At 41.1% G+C, this 21,558-nt stretch overlaps 1 protein-coding gene across 8 annotated transcripts in view; it reads left to right on the plus strand.

Moving 5' to 3' along the window:
- The window catches only part of DOCK9 (dedicator of cytokinesis 9), a 324,890-nt gene that overhangs the window by 97,355 nt on the left and 205,977 nt on the right, over nt 1–21,558 (plus strand). Inside the window, exon 1 of one of the 8 annotated variants that reach the window (XM_082434580.1) lies at nt 13,725–13,982. The exons of 6 other annotated variants lie outside the window; for them this stretch is intronic. In XM_082434580.1, coding sequence (XP_082290706.1) covers nt 13,821–13,982 — 162 coding nt within the window. In that variant the 5' untranslated portion in view covers nt 13,725–13,820. Of the gene's footprint in view, nt 1–13,724; nt 13,983–21,558 lie in introns of those variants that run through there. One more of the 8 variants, XM_082434579.1, reaches the window with a different exon arrangement.

The raw sequence follows: 21,558 nt of genomic DNA on the forward strand, positions 1-21,558 counted from the left end.
ATCCATGCCTCTAGTATGTGTCAGTAGTTCATTCCTTTTTATTGTCAAATAGTATTCCATTCTGTTTTCTGGATAAAACACGTTTTGTTTATCCATTCACCAGTTGATGGGCATTTGGGTTGTTTCCAGTTTTTTGGTTATCATGAATAATGTTGCTGTAAACGTTAGTATACAAGTCTCTGTGTGAACATGTGCTTTCATTTTTCTTGGGCAGATACTTAGGAGTGGAATTGCTAGGTTATGTGGTAACTCTTTTAACATTTTTAGGCCAAGTGTTTCCCAGAGTGGCTCTACTAGCAATATATGAGGGTTCCAGCTACTCCATATCTTTGCCAACAGTCAGTGTGGCCAGTCTTTTTAAATTTTAGCCGTCGTAATAGGTATGTAACGGGATGTCATTGCAGTTTTAGTTTGCATTTTCTTAATGATCTTGAGCATCTATTTAGTGCTTATTAGCCATTCTCATTCTTTGGTGATCCTAGTTTTTTTCTTTTTTAAATAAATTTATTTTATTTATTTATTTTTGGCTGCGTTGGGTCTTGGTTGCTGCGCACTGGCTTTCTGTAGTTGCAGTGAGCTGGGGGCTACTCTTCGTTGCGGTGCACAGCCTTCTTATTGAGGTGGCTTTTCTGGTTGCGGAGTGTGGGCTCTAGAGCGTGTGGGCTTCAGTAGTTGTGGCTCGTGGGCTCAGTAGTTGTGGCATGCGGGCTCAGTTGCTCCACGGCATGTGGGATCTTCCTGGACCAGGGCTCAAACCCGTGTCCTCTGCATTGGCAGGCGGATTCTTAACCACTGCACCACCAGAGAAGCCCTATCTTAGTTTTTAAAAACTCCTTAGAGCCTAGTACAGTTGGCCATCTGTATCCATGGATGCAGAACTTGCAGATACTGAGGGCTGACTGTACTATGCCATTTTATATAAGGGACTTGAGCATCTTTGGATTTTGGTATCTGCAGGGGGTCCTGGAACCAATCCTCTGCACATTACAAGGAATGACTGTATAGCATAACAGTCAGGGTACAGCCAGGAAACAGAAATCACACCAGTTATTTTAATAGAATTAAATATAAAGAGTTGCTGTTAGGTATAAAATTAAGTAGGTAATTGAAAAGTTAAAAAGAGAACATTAACATATCACGGAGGTAGTGGCTGCAGGAAGCAGCCATCAGCCCTGGAGCTTGGGGGACCAAGGGTTGAGATTGTGTTATTAAATCTTAGATGCTTAGAGCAGGGGGATCCCCAGAGCTGAAACCCAGACCTCGGAGGAGTGGGTGCTGGGCAGCTGGTGATGGTGTTTCTGAGGGGGATCATGATGAGGATGGTTCTGTAAGTGCTGGAGAAATGGCAAACCTGATTCAGCTGCTGCACAGGAAGGAACTGCTGCCGCCAGGGTGAAGCAGTGTTGCTGGGTAACACTGGGAACCAAAGCCAGCAGGAAGCTGGCACGAAGGAGCAAGCTCCTCCTCCCCAGCCTTTGCAGTCTCCCTCTGGTGCCCCCTGCTGGCGAGCCTAACTGGGACCCAACTAGTAAAACAATGTGGTTTTCAGAGGACCAGCTCTAGCATCCCAGAGCTGAGTATGGAAGGGTGGGGCTGGAGCTGGGAGACAGTAGCTTAATAACTGGCACAGACCACCCCTTTGACTACTCAGCACGCAGACCCACCCTCTACACATATTTGAACTTCCATACGTGTTTCAGCCTAACAGAACGTAGATATCCCTCATGTACATGAAGGTGTTCTCATTGGCTCCTCAAACAAGGAGTCACAAAGTCTCACTGTATGCATCTTAGGGAGGAGTAACATCATCCATTTCTGGGCTTTGTTAATTAATCCTTAAATTCAGTAGCAGTCTCGTGAATATGTGCTACCCGAAGTCTAAAGTGTAAAGTTTCAACAGCAATGCTTGTATAAAGTAATACAAGAGGAAGGAGGAGAAGAGATGAAATTGGTACACACACACACCCAAGCAGGAAGGAAGTATGCATAGGTGTTGCAGTGTTCATTTCTCTAACTGGCTGTTTGGGAGTAGTTCATAATTATATCTTTATTGTCCTCTTACTAATCCCATACGTTCTTTGCCCCCAGCCAGAGAGCCTCAGTTGATTAGACTTCTTTACCTGAACATCTGAATTCTCAGTAGTCTTGACTTTCTTTGGATTGCTGTGGTTTTTCATCAACTTGTACTATTGGAGATAGAAATACTAAGAGATGCCTTGAAGAATCCATCCTGGGCTACAGCCACGGTCTTTCCTGACCCTTTGGAAGGTGTCAGCCCAGTTTCATCTTACCCTAACTGGTAGAGTATCCTCCTCATTTGCCTTCTGGTTCAGCAGCTTGAGGAGCCTCCAAGGCCAGGTCTCACCTTTCAATTCATTGTGCATTGTTGTCTCCCTTAAATGGAAGCATTCTTCCCTTTAAAACCAGGCCCTCTGTACCAGCAGGGATGGAGTGTGTTATTAGGGTTACAGTGAGAGTGGCCACGCCCACCTCTACCCTTTGATTCCTGGGCCAGTGTCTTCTGACTTAGGGAGAGACAGCTGCTTCAAAACATGTAGTATATCGTGTGAGACAGAAGGCCATCCTTTCAGAATGTTTTTACAACTGTTGTCTTCAGTAGGCCCTTCCATTCTGTTCTTGGGCCAGCTGCTTGTAGGGAATGGGATATGTGGTGACACTGGTGAATTCCAAGTGCTGACAGACACTACTTCGTAAGTGGTACATGTGGTGGTTTCAAACTGCAGGCCATGAGCCATAGTGGTCCTGAAGCCAGTTTAGTGGGCTGTGACCAGTTCCCTCCCTCCTTCCCTCCAATGAGCTAGAATGGACTAGAGAGGCTAGGGTAGAACATAATATAGTGTAACACATGTTGTAAGGGTACGTATTCTTGGGGTGATATTCTTATACACACTGTATCGTGATTTACTATTCATTTATTAATATAATTCATGGTGACAGTACTTTGAAAGCTACCAGTCTAAGGAGATGTTTGAACTTGTGGGTTTCTCACATCCAGCCCCACGTGGTTTATCAGTCCCAGTCCACATGATGTCAGTGTTGGTTGTACACACTTCAGTGGTCCTACACACCAGGATGTGGAGATCTTGTTTACTTGTAACAAGGTCAAAGGATGGCAGTCACGAGTGAGATCACCTATAGAATTGTTTAGAAGATTGAGACCATGTGACTGAATTCTGTGCTCAGCATCTGGCATGTAGCAGGAAGGAATTAGGTCCACATAACCCACTCTATTAAAGATGTGCCCAGCACTATTTATAGAACGTTTTTCTTTCTTTTACCATAAAATTTACATTTAAAATGTAAATCTCCTACATTGTTTAGGTGACTAGAGTGACCTAAATAGAGCCAATTCTGTGATTTAAATAAAATTTCAGACCTCCTGTTCACAATCTATCTCTTTCCACCCCTCCTCTGACTTTTTCTCCAAGTGGTATTTTTTTCTTGGATCTTGAGAGCCTTGTGGTTAAAGCAGAGATGAGAATTTTGTGGGAAAAGATCTGCAAAATAAATTTCTTAGAATGATTTGGGATAGATGGCTCAGCCCTCAGGCCCAGACCTTGCCTAACAGAATGAATGAGCCAAGTTATTGACTTGACAAAAGTTTTCCCTGAAGTGCTCTGTGAATTTAATAAAGCAGGATAGCTTTTTTTTTTTTAACTCTTAAAAAAAATCATTTTATTGATCCTTTACCATACAAAATTTATTCAAATTAAACCCATTTTGAAGTGGTAAGATCATAGCTAGAGGACAGGTTACCCTGTGACAAATCTATTTACAAAATCCATCATAAAAGCTAAAGCAGGATAGCTTTAACTGGGCGTTGTTTAAGAAGTCATCTTACCATTCTCTTCTGTACTCTCTTTCGCATATACAACGCTAGGGATGCTTTTGGGAGTTTGCTGTGTTGGAGATAGTGAGATGCTTTGGAGAGATAACTGTTGAGGATAGAGTACCTTCAGGAGAAATTCAACTTTAAAAAAAAAATAAGTTGCAGGTGTACAATATAGTGATTCACAGTTTTTAAAGTTTAAACAAATAACTCCATTTATAGTTATTATGAAATATTTGCAGGACTTCCCTGGCGGTCCAGTGGTTAAGACTCCACGCTTCCAATGCAGGGGACGCGGGTTCCGATCCCTGGTTGGGGAACTAAGATCTCACATGCCGTGTGGTGTGGCCAAAAAAAAAAAAAAAAATTGCTATATTCCCCTTGTACAATATATCCTTGTAGCTTATTTTCTACCTAATAGTTTGTACCTCTTTTTTGTTTCTTTCTTTCTTTCTTTTTGGCCTCCCCCTGTGGCATGTGAGATCTTAGTTCCCTGACCAGGGATCGAACCCACTCCCCCTTCAGTGGAAGCATGGAGTCTTAACCACTGGACCGCCAGGGAAGTCCCTAGTTTGTACCTCTTAATCCTCCACCCCTATGTTGTCCCTTTCCCTCTCCCCACTGGTAACCACTAGTTTGTTCTCTGTATTTGTGAGTCTGCTTCTTTTTTGTAATACTCACTAATTGTATTTTTTAGATTTCATATACAAGTGATATCATATAGTATCTGTCTTTCTTTGACTTATTTCACTAAGCATAATGCCCTCCAAGTTCATCCATATTGCTGCAAATGGCAAAATTTCATTCTTTTTTTATGGCTAAGTAGTATTCCATTGTATATATGTGCCACATCTTCTTTATCCATTCATCTGTTGATGGACACTTGGGTTGCTTCCATGTCTTGGTGATTGTAAATAGTGCTGCTATGAACATTAGGTGCGTGTATCTTTTTGGATTAGTGTTTTTGTTTTTTTTGGTTATATACCCAGGAGTGGAATTGCTGGGTCATATGGTAGTTCTATTTTTAGTGTTTTGAGAAACCTCCATACTGTTTTCCACAGTGGCTGCACCAATTTACATTCCCACAAACAGTGTACGAGGGTTCCCTTTTCTTCTCCACATCCTCACCAACATTTGTTATTTGTGGTTTTTTGGTTTTTTTTTTTTATTGATAGCCATTCTGACGGTTGTGAGGTGATACTTCATTGTGGTTTTGATTTGCATTTCCCTGATGATTAGCAGTGTTGAGCATCTTTTCATGTGCATGTTGGCCATCTGCATGTCCTTTTTGGGGAAATATCTATTCAGGTCTTCTGCCCATTTTTAATTGGGTTGTTTGTTTTTTGATGTTGAGTTGTATAAGCTGTTTATACATGTTGGATATTAACCCCTGATTGATCATATCATTTGCAAATATTTTCTCCCATGAAGTAGGTTGTCTTTTCATTTTGTCCATGGTTTCCTTTGTTGTGCAAAAGCTTTTAAGTTTAATTAGGTCCCATTTGTTTATTTTGCTTTTATTTCCTTTACTTTAGGAGATGGATCCAAAAAAATATTGCTACGATTTATGTCAAAGAGTGTTCTGCCTGTGTTTTCCTGTCCCTGATATGTACTATCTATTTTTTTTTTAACAATTTAAGACATTATTCATTATACAATTTACCCTTTTAAAGTGTACAATCCAGTGGTTTTCAGTATATTCAGAGTTGTGTATTTATCACTATAATCAATTTTAGAAAAATTTAATTACCCCCCAATGAAACCCTGTACCCCTTAGCTGTTGCCCCCTAATCCCACCCTACCCAGCCCCCCAGCCATAGGCAACCACTAATCTACTGTCTCTACATATTCTGGACATTGTATACCAACAAAATCATACAATATGTTGTCCTTTGTGACTAGCTTCTTTCATTTAGCATCATGTTTTCAAGGTTTATCCATGTTATAGCGTGAATAGTATTCCATTGTATGGGTATACTGCATTTTGTTTATCCATTCATCAATTGATAGACATTTGGGTTGTTTTCACTTTTTGGCTATTATGAGTAATACTATTAAGAACATTCATACACAAACTTCTGTGTGGACATGTATTTTCAGTTACTCTTGGGTATATAGCTAGGAGTGGAATTGCTGGATCATATGGTAGCTCTATGTTTAACCGTTTGAGGAACTGCCCAACTGTTTTCCAAAGCAGCTGCCCTATTTTACATTCCCACCTAAAGTGTATGAGTGATCCAGTTTCTCCAACAGTTGTTATTATTTGTCTTTTTTATTTTAGCCATCCTAGTAGGTATGAAGTGCTGTCTCATGGTTTTGATTTGCATTTCACCAATGACTTTTCATTTGCTTGTTGGCCAAATGTGTATCTTCTTTGGGTTTTGTCTGTTTTTAGTTGGCATGGAGGGATGGCAATATCTGTAATCTATTGTCCAATTGTCATGTGGAGACTGGTTTCCCAGAAAAGTTTCGCACTTCCCTGACATAGTTAAGTCCACTTACACATCAGAGAATGCTTAGTCGAAGTAACGTTCTTTTAAAACACAGTTAGAGTTAAGCCATATCCCACCCATAGGCTGTGTATAGAAGAGAATCTTATGAAGGCTCTGAATTTTGTGTCTTTGTAAAAAGAAATTAAAACTTTTTAAGGAGTCAGGTAGAAAATGGAGTTTTATAAGCTTTCATAAGTGGGGATATATGATATATCTAGTTCTTTCTGACCCACTGGCCTAGATAAAGGAGTACATATTTTATTTTGTATCTTTTCATTCTGTTTTTTCAAAACCATAGGGATATTTTGAAAAATTCCATTTCCCACCTATGTTTTGGAGAAGTAACCACTGTGGTATCTAGTGAGTTCTAGTCTCACTTTGCCGTTGTGAGTTTGCTCTGCTTCCTTGTTTTTTTGCTTAGTGTCTCATTTACAGTTGGACCTTGGCACTTGCTGTATTCATTGTGCTCTTCTGTGCCATCAGCCCCCCTCCACTGAGCCCCTCCCCTACCAGTGTGTTCGGTGAGGAATAAAGCTTTGCAAATAGCTCTTTTGGCAGCTTCTCGTATTTGACATATGAGTGGCATTTGTGGGTTTATTGGTTTCTCTTCAAAAAACTGAGTTCCCTCAGAAACCATGGTTTTGCTCCATGACCTCCCATAACAGTGATTGAAGTTCTGACTTTGCCTGCAGCTTCCTGAGCTGAGGGATAAATCAGCACCTGTATAAATACTGTTGGTTCGTTCATTTTGTAGCTCGAAATGAAGAAGTAGAAGTCATCTATGAATCAGGAATTTAAATCTCAAGCTGTCTTTTTTTTGTGTGATGGTACGTAGTTCAAAGGGTTTTTCTAAGAAGTTCATTACCAAGTGTTAATGAGGAAATATTGTAGTTATTAGTTATATAAACTAATCTAATATAAACTATTTGAAATAGGAGAAAAATAAGCATATGAAACCTATTCCTTGGGCTTGTCTGCCCTCCGTGAGGGGCAGGAGGAGAGAAGGGGAGAAAAGACTAGTTACCCTCCTGGTTTTCTGTTATTTCACATCAGTTGTTCCTGGAAGTCATAGGAAAGCAGTGCCTAGTAAGTAAGTTGCTTTTCTTTTTTTAAATGTATATATAACATGCCATATACATAACATAAAATTTACCATTTTAACTTTTTAAGTATCGTTTGGTGGCATTAAGTACACTCCCATTGTTGTGTAACCACCCATCTTCAGAACTGTTTCATCATTACAGACAAACCCTGTATCCATTAAATAACAACTCCCCATTTCCTCTTCCCCTCAGCCACTAGAAACCACCATTCTACTTTGTGTTTCTATGAATTTGTCTATTCTAGGTACCTCGTATAAGTGGACTCATATAGTATTTGTCTTTTTGTGATTGGTTTATTTCACTTAGCATGATGTCCTCAAGGTTCATCCATGTTGTAGCATGTGTCAGAATTCCTTCCTCTTTAAGGCTGAATAATATTCCATTGCATGTACGTACCACATTTTGTTTATCCATTCATCTTTTGATGGACACTTAGGTTGCTTCCACCTCTTGGCTATTGTGCTGTTATGATCATGGATGTATATAAATATCTCTTTGAAACTGCGCTATCAGTTCTTTTGGGGATTGACCCAGAAGTGGAATTGCTGGATCTTAAGGTAATTCTCTTTTTAATTTTGTGAGGAATTGCCATACCCTATTTCAAAGTGGTTCACCATTTTGCATTCCTACCAGCAAGTAAGTTGGTTTTCTTAGTGCAAACTTTTCTTCCTTTTGGAGATCTGTTTTATTTGAAAAGTTGTTTAACTTGGTCTCCTGTCAAAAAAAGGAGGATTCTTTCCCTCTTTTTTGGGAGACTGGTCATCTCTGGAAGACCACCGCCCTCAGTTCCATGGAGCCTGATTTGGTTGCTTCCACTCCATTTTACCTGGTCACCCAGTGAGCGTGCAGGTATTCAGAACATCCCACAGGGACTGGCTGCCTCCTTAATATTCCAGCACCAACACAGAGACACCTGTGTAACTTTGCATTCTCTGCTTCTGAGAATGATTAAGTACCACTGTTAGCAGCCGACCTGACTCCAGTATTTTATGTGGTCATGACTTTAGAGATACATTTTTTCTTTAGCAAAATTAATTGTTTCACCACAGTGGTACAGACAGGAATGCAGACCGGAGCTCTCTCAGGTGTCTGACACCCTCCTCTGCACCGCTGTCCCTACACCCACCTTCATCTCTGCTCACCTAGAGGTAACAGTCCTGGCATTTCAGTGTTTTGAGGTGGGAAAGATAAACAATGGATAAAAGTTTTTGGATACATGGTAAGTCTACCCACTCTCCTCCAATCAAATTTTAAGGTTTATGTTCCTGAAATACACAGTGGTGGGAAAGTTTTCCTTTTCCTTATTTTTTAAAAAGATTTTTATTTAATAACACTTCCATAATTTCCCTTATTTAAAAAAAAAACTTTTTAATGATCTTGGCTGAAACCTCCACTCCTTCACCAACTATCTTAACTCCCTTTTCCTGTTCCAGCACCCACATTTCTCTTTTAATTAATTTTTATCACTACAAGTAATTTGTAGTTTGAATTTATTAGATCTCACATTCTCATATGCATGAATTTTATGTAAGGGATGCTTGTATTTTTGGAAGAACTATCTCTTTACTCTTAATATCAGGGAAGAAAAAAATTTGGGGTAAAAGGGAGAAGGGAGACCTACATTTATTGGGCATGTGGTATATACTAGGCCTTGTGCTAGACACTCGGCTTATGATTGATTATACTGATTGAATAAAAAATAGGGTGTTGATAGATCAAGTTATATAAGGTTTCTTTGTTCAGCAGAATTCACTGCCTTAACATATGAAATATGGACTGTTAGGGATGGAAATAAGCTCTTTGTCTGGACTGGCCATCCTAAGGGCACTTAAATAGAATAAATGACCTGTTAGATTGAGTTCTACCCATACTCCATTTATTTATTTAGGTTTTATGAAGTGTGGCTATACCATGTGTTGTGTATCATTACCTGAGGTCTTCATTTCAGCACTTCAGGATGGACAGAATTCCACTCCCTTCCTGGCCTCCTAAGGTAGAACCCAAGGTCTGACCCGGGTCTAAGGCTTACTATATCTGTTTGAGATACTATAGTCATTCCAGTTAGTAGTTCAAGATATTTTTAGGTGTCACTTCAGATTCTTCTTTATCCACATTTTTCTGAGAAAGTATTAAGTAAATCTACCAAACAAATCTGACTATTAGAAGATATTTAAAACAGAAAGATACTTGGCGAGGAGAGAGCTACACATGGGAGCAACAGCTCCCGATGGATATGCCCGGGGCCGAGATGGCGGGGGGCGGGGGTGGTGGTGGTGGTGTGTGCTCAGAGCTGGAGACCTGTTTGCTGTGGTCTCTGTGGCCGAATGGCTAAGGTGTGTTGTTACCCCCGATGTGGGCAGCTAATCTCCCTGGACTTACTGTTCATACAGGCTTTCTGGTGTTTTGTGCAGCGTGGCGCCCCTTTCCCAGACCTAAAATGCGCACCCAAGGGCAGCCCCAGGCACATGCCATGTTACTTGGTTAGTGTATTCCTGACAAGAGGGGCCAGAGCAACATTCAGACGTTGCTGAATTTGTTAAACAAGGTGGCTGTTTCCAGGTGCACAGTAAATCCCTTGTGAAGTATAAAACAACAGCTATTTCTGTGTCTATAGCAATGTCTTGGTTGAGTTCTCTCCTATTGTTTTATTCGAACTTGAGAACCTTAGGTGGTGGGTAGAATAGATACTATCCTCTTTGCCTCTCCTATTTTAAATGGTGGTTTTATTGAGATATAATTTACCGTTGGAGCCACTCCACAGAAACAGGATTGACACCTGCCCCCCTCCCCCCAAATTTGCTTTGGATGTTGAGACTAATGACACCACACACACACACACACACACACACACACACACACACACGCACACACACACAGAGACACACACACACACACATACCCCAGGAGGGTGTGAAAGGCTTATTACTCACATAATGAAGCACTCTGAGGAGAGCAGGGCTGTACCCAAGCACATCCTGAAGTGGCGTGGCTTGACCGAGCAGGGAAAGGAGACTGGCTTGGGGGGTTTCGTGGTGGTTGGGGGGTGGGGCGGGGGTGAGGGTTCCTGGGAGTGGTTTGAATTTCCCGACGGCACTAAGGGAGGGAGCCAGCCTGGCACTCCCTGTCCTTTGCCCACAGGGGAAGGAGGAGAGGTGAGACTTAAGAGCTGTTAGCAGTAAAACATCAGAAATGGATTCGGGCTCTTTGTTGTATTCACATACAACAAAATTCACCTTTTAAAAGTGTTCTTTATACAACACAGGGAATATAGCCAGTATTTTTTAGCAGCTATTAGTGGAATATAACCTTTAAAAATTGTGAATCACTATGTGGTACACCTGTAACTTATAATATTGTACATCAACTGTACTTCAATAAAAAAAAGAAAAAGTGTTCAATCCAGTGGCTTTTAGTATATTCACAGACTATATATTGTGTATAGATAGCATGTATGCTAGAAACACTAATTTCTGAACATTTTCATTACCCCTAAAAGAAATTCCGTACCCACTAGCAGTCCTCCTGCGTTCCCTGGTAGCTACAAATCTACTCTCTGTCTCTATGGATTTGCCTAATTCTGGACATTTTATTTAAGTAGAATCGTATAATATGAGGTCTTTTGTAACTGTCTTCTTTCACTCAGCATGACATTTTCCAGCTTCATACACATTGTACCGTGCACTGGGACTTCATTCCTTTTTATGGCTGAGTAATATTCCACCGTGTGGTCGTACTATGCTAGTTAGTCATAGTAAAAGATGACTGACTTGGAACATCTGAGGGTGAGGTGATGATGGGAGAGCCAGGTATCATTATTAGCAGGAGAGGAAGACATGGGCTTGGATCTCAAAGGGAGTCAAGGGCAGACATCCAGTCTTGGATGTTGTATAAATTAGAGGTGACATTTCAAGATGTGAGAGTAAACGTGATCTCCAAATTGAAATATGTACTCTGTAGGTAGCTGAAATGGTTGCCAATAGATACCATCCATCTATTCATGTCCTCTGATGGAATTCATGGCAATTATCATTTTAGACTAATCCACGATCATTATGATGCAGAAGAATCAGTGAAACCAAACACACATTTTGAATGATTCATTTTTGTCATGCTTCTATTAGCATGAAACTCACTTTTTGGCCTTGTTGAATCCTTTGCTCTATACGTTTTCTGTTTTTCTTGCCCACTCATTTTGTTGGTTGGAAAATGATTAATATTTAAAATTGATACAAGTTGCTTAAATGCTTATTAATGTATCTTTAGGAAACATTTCTTTTTCCTCTGAATGACTGTTAGGAAATTGTTTCATTCTCTTCCATTGTTTTAAGTATTAACTTAGGGTTTTTTTTTTTGTTTTTTTTTTTAAGTAAATCAAATAGAATATACCAGCAGCTTCAAATTTGCTTGGTTATCATTTATGATCCTTTGTAAAGTTCAAACATAATCTTTTATATATTAAGTAGTATTCGCTGGCTTCTGTACCCAGGATGTCTAAAATAAGTAATAATAGTAAATTAAGTTTAAATTTCTAGGTATCATCTTTATTTATCTTGAATTAACTATTACTTTTTAAATTGTTCCCCTTATGGTACAGAAGTGAGATTAGTTGGTGAATCTTCTGAAATCTCAAGACAGACAGTTTTTAACCCAGGTGTTTAGTTTTTTATAGTCTATAGGATTCAGTTTCTGTGTAGATACGTTTCCATGTTATTTATCTGCCAGCACTGGGATGTCACATTAAGACTTAGATCTTATGATATCAGGGCTTGGGTGTAATCTTGAATACTGTAGTTCATTTTTTAACTGAATTACCATTCTGAAGCTGATTGCTTTTGACCACATATAGTTATTCTGGTTTTGTTTGTTTGTTTGTTTGCTTTGCATGTGGCCAATATCTCTACTCCTTTGATCTCTATAGCTATTTGTTACACTGCATAAAAATTCAGGAGATAGACGAAGCCTAGACTTTTGCTTATCTATTGGGCCTAATAGGTAAACTAACCATAGAAAGCAGAAATTTTAGAATTACGTGACTGCATGGTATTCTCTAAAGATTTGCTTTCACTACATTACACAGGTTTCTGTTACCAACCTGCAGGTACTCAATTATTATAATTCACTCTAACTTTGAAATCTGTAGATAGAAAATGAAAACCATCTGGTGCCTTGTGAAGTAAGGAAGAATATCAGAACAGATTTTAAAAGAGCAGTAACTTTTTTCTAGATGCATGTTGTAGGTGGGAGGGGTTTCCCCTGTGTGTTCATCGTGGTCTTTTTACATAATTCGCTTTTCATTTTCTAGAAGGAAAGTGGCAAGAGTCAACTTGGTATTATATCAATGACGAGCTTTCCTATCAGCTACCCCCAAAGATATACACAAGGTAGTATAGTGTTACTGAGTTCAGTCTGCAGTGGAAGGACCTGGATTACTTATGCACCAAAAATAATAACTTTGTTGCCTGTGGGACTTAAGTGTGCATTTACCATTGCATACCAGGGAGCTGCTTCAGAAGGTGCCAGGTAATCCTGTATCCATCTTCTCATTTGCATCTTTGGGTACCAGGCATGGGAGAATTCTTCTAAGCAGTGCAAACTTGCTAGCCCCCTCTCTAGCAAAGAGTGGAAATGGGCAGAAGTCAAGATTGACACAGCAATTTCATGTTCCCTTGTGGTTTGCTGTCAGCAGGCTGTTACCCACACACGCAAAAGGTTGTTTGAAGTGGGCTTACACATGTTTCCATAGCAGCAGTCATCTTAGTGATTCCTCTCGTTTTTGGACTTTTTTTTTCTTTTGCTTCCCTATTCCTCGCGGATGCAGGATTAAACAAACAGCATATTTAGGTCAAGGAAAGAGATGTTTGCTAATATAGATGCTAGGCTAAGCATTCTGGGAGAGAGGTTTCTTGCAGCAGATGAACATTCTTTGTGCCTTCCAGCAGCATCTGCAGCAGGGTGGCTGTCTGGCACCGTCTTTTTCATTTTGGGCAGGTTCTGAGATTCAGAACAATCCCAAGCAAATCACAGGAGCCGGCAGTTTTCCAGTAACCACATGTGAATCTGCTTATTTGTTTTTGGTATTAACAGTGAAGCAATCTATTGGAAAAACAATACTTTAAAGGTTTTGGTGCATCTGAAGGTGTGTCATCTTGTTTTTGCACCACCCCTCCTGTTTTACACTCGGAGCTTGGATTTTTTTGTCAGGCTGCTGGGCAGAAGCGGAATCTAGTACAACAGCTCGGAGCTTCCCTTCTGTTCTGGTGTCGGCAACTGCCTGTCATGAAGATGGTGCAGTGGGAGCCTGCTCTGAAGAGCCAAGGAAGATGATGTGGAAATGGAGTAGAGATTGCTAGAGACCTGAACATCCACACCTTGGGGATGGGTTGCACTACTAGTGTGATTCTGTTTAAAGGCATCCGCACCGTTTTTGAAAGAAACTGTGCTTATATGTGCAAACAGCAAGGAGAGACTAATGCCCTTGAATACACAGCATACAATTGGACAAAAGAAGATTCAGAACTATTGATCTCCTCCTGTCTGGTAAATGCTGTCTCTTAATTAACAAGTAGTTTGCTGGTGTTAGGATAAACTAGTCTTTACCTGTAAAGCAAATATGTTTATTTCAGTGTGCTTATATATATGTAGCTTGTGTGTATGAATGGGTAATTAGTGGCCTTAAAATTAAATTATGAAGTGCCTGTTTGTATGTGTGAGAATGTCATGTGTTAATCAAACCTGAAATACATACAGAGAGAGCAGCTGGAGTAAGATATTTGGTTACAGACCAGTTTTCTAAGTTAGCTTTATGAGCTTACATGTTCTTAGTATAGTTCTAGAAATAATACTGGGCAAAGCCTGTATTTAAGGTCTAATATAGTGAACCCTCTCCCTATGATGGTGAATTACTCAGTCCCTTTACATCTTAGCCTTTTACTTGGCTAGATTTTCCTTACTAATGGCTTGTGGTTAGTCCTTTGAGTCAGGGGGAGAAATTTAAAGGGAACATGAAAGAAAACTAATGTAATGGGTGTGAGAAAAATATTTACAGTTTTATTATTTTAAATCCAGCTATTTATAATTTTGTGGGTGAAGGCTCTTGAGAGTAAAAGGAAGCTTAGGTGACACTTCTGTGTTCTTTCCTCCTCTCCCAATGCACAAGGAGGTGTCAAGTCACAGATGGGTGTGCCTCTCCGTGGCCTTCTCACAAATACCAGGCTCATGAGAAAGCCACATATTGGTCTCCTCCTCCCTCAGGACGCCTTGCCATTTTTCCTTGTTCTTCTCACAGTTTTTGTCAAAACGAGTGGGGAATAATACACATGGGAGTTTCTGTATGTGGGGCTGGCCAGCAGGATCTCGGTATGGCGAGGGCAGGGTGTGCGGAAACCCCAAAACCGTTCCTGGTCGTTAGGCTGCCGTGTGAGACTGAGAGGCTGGCGTGCCATATGCACCTCCGGATCATACCAGGTCGCCCCAGCCTTGCAGAAGCCCCTAGAGGGGATGTGTTTTGTGGAGAGGCTTATGTGATGTTAGCTCTCAAAATCCTTGGGAGGAAAGAAAAGGAGAGTATCACATGAGCATCAGATGCGTTTTGGAAGGCAGTGAGTGTTATGCGTGGGAATGGAATTTAAGTGGTGCTGTTTTAACTACTAAATATTTTAAACTCTGAAGTATTTGGGGATATGCTTTTGAGAAGAACTGGTACCAGAGATGAGGAGGACTGGCTCATTACAGTGGCTGTCCCGGTAGTGGAATCCGTAACCCTGACAGCCGTAGTACTGCTCGGCCCATGATGCCAGCGCCTCTCCCATGCCACCAGCTTCTGCTCCCTCAGGCCACACTGACTTTTGTTGGGTTAACCTGCCTTTGGGAGACTCTGCATGTTTTTCTTTTTCTTGTATTGTGTGAAGGAATTCTAACCTGCCAGGGGCTTTGTTGGTACTCTGGGGCTGGATTCTGAAGCACTGGTCCTGTGCCTTTGGTCGGTTGCTCTCTGCCACCAGTCCTCACCCACACCAGCAGACCCCGGCACACAACGGGCCCGTGTGTGCATGTGGCCGAGGTGCTGTGGGTGGAAAGATGCACCCTCTCACTGCTAACTGGTCTCCCTGCCCCTATGCTTGACCATGTGCCTTCTTCTCTACGTGGCAGACAGTGGTCCTTTGGAAAGGAAATTCACACCATCCTTCTCTTGCTCAGTCAGATCCAGAATCCTGACGGGGGCTTCCAGGTCTATCCCCAGCCTGCCCACCGGACCCCGTTTCCTCCTTGTCACCCTGTTTCCTCCTCAGTCTCCTCATTCCTCTCTCTCTGGCCTCTTCCTCTGGGATCTCTACCCAGACGTTTACCTGGTCCACCCCCAGCCTCTTGCAGGGCTTTGCTCAGATTTCCCCATGGCAGCAAGGCTTCCTTGACCACCGGTGTAATCCTGCTGCACCCCCAGTGCACCCTTCTGTGGGTCCCCGCTATAGTTTCTTCATAATAGTGATCTCAGCTGACATAGAGTTAGGCAAGAATAATAGCGTTAAGTGTAGTAATAGTAATTAGTGCTGTTACTTATGGTACTTACACAGGAATAAGATTTATGATGGTGGGGATTTTTGTCTGTTTTACTTACCGCTCTGCCCTCAACAGCCTGAACAATGCCTGATTCCTAGTAAGTGCTTGGCTAATAAGTGAATTCTGATGAAATGGTTTTATGGTCCTGAATTTGAACTTGGAGAAGCTGTTGAGAAGATAGGTTATCTTCTAAAACCAGTCTTTTTTTTTTTTTTTCAAAAATTTTTGTCTTGGAGCTACCCTAAGAAGTTATGTGGTCCAAGGCTGGCCGTTCCTTGGGGTTGCTACGATCCTTGAGTGGCAATTGATAATACTATCTTTGGATATTGTCCGCACTAGCTCTGTTGAGACTTGTTCCGTGGCATGGGCATTTGAGGACCTTCTCATCCTTTGGTTTGATCCAGCCAAACCCTTTATTAAGGGAGCCCTGCCCATTGGCCCTCCCTTGGGCCTGCTCCATGCAAAGTAGGTTGACCTCCTCATCAGGCAGATGGGGGTCCTTGTCAGGCGCCTCAGCCTTGGTGGGGAGGATGTCTGTCCTTCCTCCAGCTCAGGTGGCGACGCCAGCCTGTGGCTCGACCTTAACTGTCAGCAGGTCAGCGCTGTACTTCACTGCTCCTCAGGGTATAACCCCAACCCCGGCCGCTCAATGCATAACAAACCTTGTGGAGGAAAAGTAATGTTCATGAAGCTACCATTCTTCTAGAGACTCTAAAATACCGGAGATTATCTGCCTATCAGAAACCCACAGGGGTGGACTGGCTCATTTTGGCCTCAGAGGAATTGCTGCTCCTGAACTAAGCTTTGCATTTTTCTCTTGCCCACACTGAAGGACATCATAAGAAACATCCTTATGAAAGTGATGTCTACTATGAGGGTGTTGAGGGCACTATAGTGTAGTGGCTAAGAGTCGAGACTCTGGAGCTAGCTTTCAGGGTTTGAGTCCCAAATCCACAACTTGCTAGCTGTGTGACTTTGGGCAGTTTACTTAACCTCTCTGTTCCTGTTTCCTTACCATTAGATGCAGATAATAACAGTGCTTACCTCATAGGGTTATTAAATGAGTGAATATGTCTAAAGTTCTTAGAACGGTGTTTTGCATGTAAGTTAGTGCTAATTGTTAGCAATTATAATTATTTCTATTTTTTAGTGTTCCTTTTATGAGGAGCCCTGGAAGAAATTTCTTCTCTTCATGCTCTGAATGGTTGTGCTTTTCCTGAGGAACTACTTCGTTTTTATTTTATATACATTATGATTCATGTAACTGACCTCAGCCACCTCTTCAGTTGACTGTTAAAAGAAAGCTTATCTTTTAACATTTTCACAATATGACCTGATTCTAACAGATACGTAGGCTCTTTCAAAATGATTTGTTTTATATTTCCCTTAAACTTTGCTTCTTATTTTCCTGTATAACTATTTTATCGCTGTCTGCTTCTTCTCATCTGCTTATTAAAATACTTTTAATCCTCTTCTGTATGTTTTTATGTAAATCACTTTAAATCCTTTTGAAACAAAGCAGAGTATGAATTAATAAGTGAATAGAGAACTATAGTGAAGAACAAACCTTCAGGGTGGCTCTGAAGCAAAATCAGATGTCTTTTTTTAACGTTAATTTAATTCCATAAAAATCTTATTAAGCTTGCTTTTTTTTTTTTACGTTTTGTTTTCACACAAGTTGCGTGCTTTGCTGTGCCAATTGCTACATCAGAGTTAAGACAGTTTTATATAATATTCACTTACAGCACGTGTAGTGCTTACGCTACACGTTACATCTTCATCCGTTACCTAAAAATCACCTGGGTGACTTCTTTAAAAATGAAACTACAGCTCATTAAAAATCAGATGTCTTGAGTGCAGACGTTAGCTTTGTAGTAAGGCTGCAGCTGTGCGATCTTGTACAGGAAGGTTCTTTTTATGTCTAAAAGGCATGAATCAGCCCCGTGGCGGGTGGTACACTGGGGAAAGGGCTTATCTGGCAGTTACGGACTGACTGAATGTCCAGTGTGCCACACTTAGAGTTTGATTAGTAATTCTGCCACAATGGAGGGACAGGATTGAGTTGGGGTAGATTGTATTCCTGAGTATAGAGTTTTCTAAAGTCTTTCTTTTCTAATTAATGGAATGTCCAGCTTATTCAAGAAACACCCTTGAGTGCTTCTTTGTGCGGGGTGCTGGATGTACAGGAATGATGAGGAAGCTCAGGTCCCCACCGGGGGAAGCCGATACAGGACGCACAGGGCACGGTCAAGGGCGTGAGGGCTCGGCTTGGCCCAGGCACCTTCCATGAGGAGGGGCAGCTTGAGCTGAGACAAAACACTTGTAAATCCCATTTTTCCTTGTCTGTGAAGGTTTGTGATGCACCCAGCCCTATTGACTAGGACTTGCCCTGTTTTACTCATAGCCAGTAATAGAATCTTCCTCTCTTAATGTTTCTGTGGAGGAATTGAGGACCTGTGGGATTATGCTGTACCATGTTCTCCTTTTGCCAATTGTAACTGACGTGGAAGAAGTCACTTAATTATAACCTTGATGGCCGCTGGGATTTTGTGGGTGGCTTCATAGAGAGCACGTTGCTGCAAGTCACAAGGAGAGAAGAAGACAAGCTTTCTTGTCCTCAATTTCTTTTGTGACATGTTGGGATAATATATTGATAATTTTACCCATGGTAAATTGATAGTTAATCTTTTTTTCTTACCTCCTTAAAGCTTTGAAGTTTTTCATGGTTTTCCTATTTCAAGATGTGATACACGTCGTCAGCATGTTCTCAGCCTTTACTGCTGTGTAGGATTTTATCAGACCACTTTAGTCTCCCCAGGCTAAACAGTCCTTCCTAACGTAAAACACCTATTGGCTATGAAAATCCTTTGGTTTATCGTATGTGCACTGTGCAAAGAGAACAGAGTTGAAGGCGATACGGCCATAAGAGCCTGCGGTCCTGCCTATGCGTGTCTGTGCGGCTGTGCGGCTGCAGGGATAGGTGGGTTGCGGGAGGGTAAGGGGAGATAATGGTATAATCGATGACGGGCTAAGTGAAAAGTGGTATAGTACCTGTCAGCTTGAGGCAGCGGGGAAAGTAAAGGCTGGATCTTTATTTTTTCAGATGTTCTCTCATAACTGTTTCTTGCACTATTACAAGTGTCTTGAAGTGTAAGAAAGCGGAAACCTGCTTGGCCACCTTCTGGAACACTCCTTTGGTTCTAGGTCCGGTCACGGGGCCATGGCTTTCGATAGGCTGTGTTTTCCATTTTATTTCTAATATCCTTCCTAATGATGCCCAGTGGATTTTGTTGCCTATTTTGATCACAGCAGTAAATTGGGCTGATGTTTTCAAGGAACAGTCTGCTCTGATTCCTAGATCCATTTCCTGCGTCCTGAGATTGCGTTGCTCTATTGATGCTGCTTTTTGTGAGTGCAGCCAGCATGAGCTAGCAGGAGCAAGTATTGTACCTTTCCCCGGTGCTTTTTAAAAATTTACTGTCTTTTTAATATTTATTAAATCATAAGCAGGAAATTAACATTCATTGTAGAAACTAAGCATGCTGTGTTTGCTACACAGAGGTAACCACTGATACAAACATTTTGAGGCAAAAACCTTCAAGAATTTCATCCATGTATAGCGTTGTTCATAAAAATTACATATATAATGGGTGTCTGTGGACTAAATTTTGTTGTTTCCCTCCACCCCCAGTTCATATGTTGAAACCCAAATCAACAGTATGACTGCATCTGGAGGTAGGGTCTTTAGAAAGTAATTAAGTTAAGTGAGGTCATAAGGGTGGGGCCCTAATCCAATAGGACTGTGGCCTTCTAAGAAGAGTAAGAAATCTCTCTTTCTCTGCTATATGAGCACACAGCAAGAAGGCAGCTCTCTGCAAGCCAGGATGAGGGTCCTTACCAGGAACTGACTGACCATGCTGCCACCCTAACTTTGAACTTCAGCCTCCAGAATTGCAAGCAAATAAATTTCTGTTGTTGAAGCCACTCAGTCTATGGTATTTTGTTATGGCAACCGAAGCTGACTAGTACATAACAATATACATGTTATTTTGTTCTATAGTCTTGTTGTTTGCTTTAAATAGACATCACAAACATCTTTCTATGTCAATGAGTATACATTTATATCTAATTCTTAATGGTGTCATTTCATTGTATGGATGTGTCTTAGTTTATTTCGGGCTCCTATAACAGAATAACATAGATTGAGTGGCTTGTAACAAATGTTTATTTCTTATAGTTCTGGAGGTTGGGAAATCCAAGATCAAAGCAGCCATAGATTTGGTGTCTGGCGAGGACCCACTTTGTGGTTGTTAGATGGTTGTCTTCTTACTGTAACTTCATGTGGAGGAGGGAGTGAGGGATATCTTTGGGGCCTCTTCTATAGAGAACGCTAATCCCCCTCATGAGGGTTCCACCCCCAAAGGCCTCCCCTCCAAACACCATCACATTGGGAATTAGGTTTCAATATATGAATTTTGAGGGGGCACAAACATTCACATTGGAGGAAGTGACATTTTATTTAACTTATACCCACTATCCCATTTTTTTCCAGTTGTAAATGCTGTGATAAACATCTTTGCATATGTACTTTAAACACTTGTCAAATTATTTTCTTAGCATAGACTTCTAGACTTGGAGTAGCTGGGTCAAAGTACATTTGCTTTTTTTTTTTTTAAGTAGCTCTTTATTGGAGTATAATGGCTTCACAATACTGTGTTAGTTTCTGTTGCACAACAAAGCGAATCAGCCATATGCATACACATGTCCCCATGTCCCCTCCCTCTTGAGCATCCCTCCCATCCTCCCTATCCCACCCCTCTAGGTCATCGCAAAGCACCGAGTTGATCTCCCTGTGCTACGCTGCTGCTTCCCACCAGCCAACTATTTTACATTCGGTAGTGTATATATGTCGATGCTACTCTCACTTCGCCCCAGCTTCGCCCTCCCACCCCATGTCCTCAAGTCCATTGTCTATGTCTACCTCTTTATTCCTGCCCTGCAACTAGGTTCATCAGTACCATTTTTTTTAGATTCCATATATATGCATTAGTGTACGGTGTTTGTTTTTCTCTTTCTGACTTACTTCACTCTGTATGACAGACTCTAGGTCCATCCACTTCACTATGAATAACTCAATTTCGTTTCTTTTTATGGCTGAGTAATATTCAGCCATAAAATATTGTATTGAAGATGTGCCACATCTTCTTTATCCATTCATCTGTCGATGGACGTTTAGGTTGGTTCCATGTCCTGGCTATTGTAAATAGCGCAGCAGTGAACATTGTTGTACATGTCTCTTTCTGAATTATGGTTTTCTCAGGGTATATGCCCAGTAGTGGGATTGCTGGGTCATATGGTAGTTCTATTTTTAGTTTTTTAAGGAACCTCCATACTGTTTTCCATAAGCTTTTGCACAGCAAAGGAAACCATAAACAAGACAAAAAGACAACCCTCAGAATGGGAGAAAATATTTGCAAATGAAACAACAGACAAAGGATTAATCTCCAAAATATACAAACAGCTCATGGAGCTCAGTGTATTTGCTTTTTAAAGGATT

Source organism: Balaenoptera physalus, assembly GCF_965194825.1.
Source record: "Balaenoptera physalus genome assembly, chromosome: 18".
NCBI classification, from domain to species: domain Eukaryota; kingdom Metazoa; phylum Chordata; class Mammalia; order Artiodactyla; family Balaenopteridae; genus Balaenoptera; species Balaenoptera physalus.